A 6,476-nucleotide genomic window follows, 5' to 3' on the forward strand; every position below is an offset into this window, starting at 1 on the left:
ATATAATGTGATAATGTGTAGGCTTGCATAGGCTTGGGCTGCTGTTCCCAGGTAAGTGTGCTGAGGATGGTACAGTTAGCATTGCTCCTTCTCTAGTAGAAAAGCTCCTAGTAGAAAAGCTCCCCCCCCCCCACCCCGCAAGTGAAATGGCAGGCTGATTTTTTGAACAAGTTTAGGTCTTATCACCTAATGAAGAACTGGAGAAGCACTGGGAAGAACTTGTGATCAGGGTGAAACTCAAAACCTGCAAGGCTTGTTACATGTGCTGTTAATTTTCATTTTTAGGCTGGGTTGTGGGTGCTTGGGCACCTACACAGCTGCAACATTTTCAAAGGACTGTGGTGGGGAGGTTCTGCCTCACCTGCCTCCCCACCCACTGCAGGCCCCTGCTTTGCACTACCTGGTCAGTAGCAGCCCTCAAACTTGTGGGAGACTCGCCACTAGAGTAGACCAAAGTGATGGGTATCTGCTGTTGCCTGTTGGAAAGCAACCTAGAAGAACAGTCCTCTCATAGTACTTTTTTGCTCATTAGTGAAACTGTCCTTCAAGGCTGCTGTTCTCTCTCAAACCCTGGAAGTCAACAACTCCTCTTGAACTTGTTTGGCTTCTGAGTAGATGTGCATTGGATTGCAGAGTTGGAAGTTGGAGGGGGAAGCTTTAGAGTTCACTGGAATTCTTTTTGGGGCTGGGTGGTAAAAGCAATAGAGCAGCATTTCTCAACCAGTAGTACTCATACCACCAGTGGTACCTGAGGTGGTGCCCAGTGGCACTCATGGCAGGACCCCCCCCCCAGACCTCCACTGCCTGGCAGTGAGACCAGCAATATGATGCAACAAACAGTGGTAGGAGGCTCAGTTCCGCTTTTCTTGCACTCAAAAAAGCCCTCCCATCTACCCTGGGAGCCCAATCCTATGCATGTCTACTCAGAAGTAAGTTCCATTATAGTCAATGGGACTTACTACCAGGAAAAAGTGGATAGGATTGTAGCCTGAGCCTCTTACCGTGGTTTGTTGCATCATGTCTGGCCTCTTAGTATGGAAATAACTGGTGATAAAGTCATTCCAGTTACTTCCAGTTGTACTTCCCAGAGGTGGGCCATGCAAAATGGCAAGAGGCAGATGCTGAGGAATGCTGTAATAGAACAAAAAAGAAGGGGAGATGTAAAGATGTAAACAGATGTTACTATGCTGTTGTTGCTTTAGGTTGATGATGAGGTGTCAGACTATGTGCTCAGTGCTCTTTTGCTGAAATTTCCCTATTACATAATCTTATATCATGTGTTTTGAGACTTAATAAAAAGCTAGGTCAGGAGCTGGGAGACTTCACTTCACTTCTCCCTTGATTTCATTCTTGCTCCTGCTTCCAGCACTTTCAACCTCTCTGAAACCTGTGTCTGTTGTCTAATTCTTGCCATGGCTTCTCTGCCACACCAAGCAGCTAACTCAGGCTGCTCCTCAAGTAGCACCAAAATGCTACAGTGGGGGAAAACATCTGGTTTGATACAGTTCTTTGTTAAAGAAACAAAACATCAAGTCATTCAGTTCCATTGTATTATACATCAAGAAGCTCTTTGTGCCAGGAAAAGCAGCAAAAAATTTGATGATGTCCTCAAAGATGTCACAAAAATGGTGAATTACATCATGACTCGTGCTCTGAATTTTCAACAGTTTCAAGCACTTCTTGAGGAGGTTCAGGCACAATATAATTGTTTACTTATGTACAATAATGTCCGGTGGCTGAGCAGAGGACGAGTCCTGGAGAGATTTGTAGCCTGCTTGGATGAAATTAGGCTGTTTATGAATGAAAAAGGGCAGGAATATCCACAGCTCACTGATATGGCCTGGCTTACCAACCTCATGTTCTTTACAGATTTTACACTACACTTCAGTGTGCTGAACAAACAACTACAAGGTGTAGAGAAAACAGCAGAAAGGATGTTTTGTGATATCAAAACATGAGAGAAAATTATTATTAACAGTATTTATATACCGCTTTTCAACTAAAAGTTCACAAAGCGGTTTACAGAGAAAAATCAAATAACTAAATGGCTCCCTGTCCCAAAAGGGCTCACAATCTAAAAAGATGCAAAAGAACACCAGCAGACAGCCACCAGAACAGACACTGCTGGGGTGAGATGGGCCAGTTACTCTCCCCCTGCTAAAAAAGGAGCACCCACGTGAAAAAGTGCCTCTTACCCAATCAAAAACTGCAGGTTTTTGAAAGAGACCTTGAAAGTGGGCAGCTGAAATATTTTCCAAATCTAAAAATGCTTTTAGAAAATTCTACAACATTTGCAGACAATCCTACAAGCCATCAGGAAATCTACAAGGAATTTTCTAGCATTGTAGCAGCTGCAAAGGTGAATTTTAGTAACAGATTTTTACAGTTCCGTAAGTTTCTGCCCACCTTCTCCAGATCCATAACCTTCCGGGGAGTCCCTGGAAGGCATGCTGACTTGCGCCCCAGAGGCACACAGCCACCTGTGACAGGTGTGTGACGCATACCTGTGACAACCTGCGCAGAACACTGGAGAGCCCCCACCTGCTGCTGGGGTTCTGCCCAAGTGCAGGAAGTGATCAGAGTTCTGACCGGGAGGCAGTTTAGCACTCAGGTCCCTTGGAAGGGGATCTTTTCATGGGAGGGGCAAAGACACAAGTGCATAAGGGGAGCCCTGCTGGATCAGGCCAGGGCCCACCTTGTCCAGCTTCCTGTATCTCGCAGTGGCCCACCAGATGCCTCAACAAGAGACCTGCATCCTGGTGCCCTCCCCTGCATCTGCCCTTCACTGAGGCAGCCTACTCTATACCCCTCCCACCTTCCCTGTCTTCTGCTCCAGTGAAGCCCCAGCTGCAGATCACCCCCATGGACTCAGAGCCCTCCTCCCACCACACCCTGCTGGTCTGCACCGCAGCCAGCTTCTTCCCTGCCAAGATTAACATCACTTGGCTGTGGAACGGGCAGGAGGAGGACGAGAGCAGAGTGGTGTCCACGGCGCTGATCCGGAACGGGGACTGGACCTTCTCCATCCAGGTGATGCTGGAGGCGCAGCCAGAACGCGGAGACGTCTACACCTGTCGGGTGGAGCACGCCAGCCTCCCAGGCCCCACCAGCATCCAGTGGGGTGAGAAACCAATGAAGTTGCACTTCACGTGTCCTGGCCACTCTTCCTCAGCCCACAGAGACAGGCCCTGGCCCGAGGGGGCATCCCTGGGACAAGGATGCTCTGAGCGGGGGAGGGGGTGCAGAGGCTGGTTCCTGGCCTGCCCCCTCTTTGAGCTGAGACTCCTCCTCTTCCTGCAGAGCCACAGTCGGTCTCCGCCCAGAGCAAGATGTGGACGGGGGTCGTGGGACTCCTGCTGGGCCTGGTCTTCGTGGTGCCTGGACTGGCTCTGTACCTGAAGAAGAAGAAAGGTGATGGTGGCTGGGGGGGGGGGAGTATGTGCTACTGGGGCAGGAGGAAGACCTGGTGGGGATTCCCCTCCTCCTCTCTCCAGCTGGAGTCCTCTGTTCCCATCCCTCCCTGTGGCTCAGGCTGGAGTGGTGACCAGAACTGGTCCAGGCTTGGAAGAAAATGTAGCAGGGCTGATAGTCTTTCCTGGCACCAAACGGACCCCCTGCCTGACCTCCCATTTCCTGACTAGCTGCCCTCCCATTTCCCTGATGTCTCTTCCTGTCCGTGAAATGACATTTCTGGTGCACTTGGAGACTGCTGTGCTCCTTCTCAGAAGTTGAGGCAAGAAGAGGGACAGCTTGCTGCTGATTTCCCCCTTGCCAAGCCAAGCCAAGCATCTTTCTGTGCTCTTTGCCTGAGATTCTATCCAGGGCAGTGTTTCTCAACATTTGTCGCCATATCACTTCACATGGTCCACCTATTCAAAGTACCACCTGGCGATGTAACTGGCCAGGTGTAATCTGTAATCTCCAGATACTCCTGGGTTGGGAGGCCAGATGTGACATGACAAACACCAGTAAGAGGCTCAAGGTGGACAGGAAGGCCTTTTTGAGAGCAGAAAAGCAGGCTTTGGAGCTCTGCCCATTGAGCTGAACCACCTACTGCCATTTCTTGTGTCCAGTTCCTGGTCTTGCTGCCGGGTGGCAGGTGCGCAAGGGTCCCGTGAGCGCCACCAGACACCACCTCAAGTACCACTTGAGAAACACTAGTCCAGGGTCTTCTCCAGTCCCAAGGCTGGTGAGTCTTGAGGTGCAGTCATTGTATCTGCAACATGTGTGCTTTTTGTCCAAACTTCATTGACAGCTGAGTTTTGACACCTGGTGTGCAGGTGGTAGAAGGATATCTACAGTATTTTAAAAGGCTCACTGAGATGCTCATCAGCACAGGAACAGGACTGGAAACTACCACAAGGTTTCCAAACTATCCTGAGAAATGGAAGTGACGTTTTCGCCTCTGCGGGTCATACTGAAGCTGCAGAGGCAGCAGGTGGACACACACTGCCTCTCTGGGCTTCAGAAAGCCCTCTTTCTTTCTTTCTTTCTTTCTTTCTTTCTTTCTTTCTTTCTTTCTTTCTTTCTTTCTTTCTTTCTTTCTTTCGCTCAGGTCCCATTTGGAGGGCTCAAGGGGTGAATATAATGGATTAGATTATCCACGATATTCAGCCTCAGCTTGGTTCTGAGAACGGACCCCCCTCAGATACCAAGGCCCCCCTGTATTTATTCCTCATATTTACTCCCCTCCCCAGAATGAATGCACTGTGATTTCAGGACTGAAGCTTCCTGTGGAGCAAACCATGTGTGTCTGTTTGATTTTAGACACAACAATCCCAGTTATGGTATTTTGATCTATTAGCTGGGGGGGGGGAGCAGGTCTGGGCTCTGCTTGGGGGCTCCTAAGTCAATTGATCCCTTTTCTCTCTTTTTCAGGGACTGCCATCCCTCCCCCTGCAGGTAACCTTCTTCTCTCCTCTCCCTGTTCCACCCCCTCCACTTCCCACTTCTGGTCCCTTCTGGAGTTTTCTCTCCCTGGCAGAAGGAGGAGCTGCTGCTTTCCCTACCTCTGCTTTTAGGAAGAGAAGCAGTCCGGAGGGGGGGGGCTTCTGGCTCTCCCCACCACTTACCCTCCTGGTGCTCTTTGCACCATCTCCAAGTGTCACCCCTAAGCTGGGACAGCAGGACCCTTTGACCTTCTCTGCTTTCCCTCATCAAGGTTTTTTCTCCCTCTGCAGCTCTCATCAGTTAAACTGACTCGGCTTCATTGGGGTCCCGTCTGGGAATCATTTTTGTCTCGCTAGTGATTCATCTTTGAGTATTTGAAGAGAACTATTCTCTTCTCCAGGCTGAACATACCAAGTCCTCTCAGTCTTTCCCTGTGGGGCTTGTCCTCCAGTCCTCTGATCATCCTTGCCGCCCTCCTCTGAACTTGCAGTTTGGCTGCATCTCTCTTAAAGGGAGGTGCTCAGAATTGGACACAGGACTCCAGGTGAGGTCTGACCAGTGCACAGTAAAGCGAAACCACAACTTCTCGCAACTTGGAAGCTACAGTTCTATTGATGCAGGCTAAGATTGCATTTGCCTTCTTTGCAGCCGCATCACGCTGCTGACTCATGTTCATTCTGTGATCTACCGCAACTCCAAGTTCCCGCTCACATGTTGTGCTGCCAAGCGAGGGATCTCCCGTTCTGTACCTGTGTCTTGGGTTGTTTTTGCCCAAGTGCAGCACCTTCCGTTTATCCCTGTTGAACCACTTTATTGAATTCAGCCCAGTATTCCATTTTGTCTAGAGTTTCCTGAAGGCTTCTCCTGACTTGCCTTGTGATGGCTACTCCTCCCAGCTTGGTGTCATCTGCAGATTTGATGAGGCCCCCTTGTATCCCTTCATCCAAGTAATTGATGTTAAAGAGAACTGGGCCCAAGACAAAGCCTGGGACACCCCACTCAAGACCGTCTTCCAGGTTGCGAAGGAGCCATTGCCGGACTCCCTTTGTGCATGGCCTACACACTCACTGTCAGGGTTGGGAACTTGAGTCAGTGATTCGGACTCGAGTCGCAAAAATGTGTGATTTATCTGACTCGGCAACTCATGAGTCACATGCGTGGAAGACTGAAAAAGACATGAGTCAGGGCCCCCCTGCCTTGGCACTCATCCACGCAGTGGCGTAGCTGGAGGGGGGCAGAGCACTCAGGCTGGCAGCGAGGTGGGCAAGCGGCCCCTCCCTTCAGAGCCATTCCCAGTGGGAGGAGCAAAGCGGAGCCTTGCCTTGCTCGCCTCGCTGTCACTGAGTGCCCCGCCCCCTCCAGCTACACCACAGCATCCACGCCTGCTGACTTGAGTCTGCCTGTATCTAGGGGTGCTTGCAGACTGTTTTTGAAGTTTGAAAAACCTTATGGGGCCAGCATTCCAATCAGGCGCGCAGAAGGGAGTTCCAGCCACGAGGCAGGGAAGGGTTGATGCTTCCTTTCCCAGCCAAGTGGGGGGGGGGAGAAAAGGGCTTTGCTCAGCTGCTCAGGGCCGCAGGGCCATA

At 50.4% G+C, this 6,476-nt stretch overlaps 1 protein-coding gene across 1 annotated transcript; it reads left to right on the forward strand.

Moving 5' to 3' along the window:
- The first annotated feature begins 2,842 nt into the window (after positions 1–2,842).
- LOC136640535 (rano class II histocompatibility antigen, A beta chain-like) lies at positions 2,843–5,245 on the forward strand. The gene is made up of 4 exons (XM_066615690.1): positions 2,843–3,121; positions 3,301–3,411; positions 4,879–4,902; positions 5,181–5,245. The coding sequence occupies exons 1-4, from the start codon at positions 2,863–2,865 to the stop codon at positions 5,192–5,194; spliced, it is 408 nt and encodes a 135-aa protein (XP_066471787.1). The 5' UTR covers positions 2,843–2,862; the 3' UTR covers positions 5,195–5,245.
- Positions 5,246–6,476: the final 1,231 nt, after the last annotated feature.

The sequence above is a fragment of the Tiliqua scincoides genome, chromosome 2 (assembly GCF_035046505.1).
Source record: "Tiliqua scincoides isolate rTilSci1 chromosome 2, rTilSci1.hap2, whole genome shotgun sequence".
Taxonomy (NCBI): domain Eukaryota; kingdom Metazoa; phylum Chordata; class Lepidosauria; order Squamata; family Scincidae; genus Tiliqua; species Tiliqua scincoides.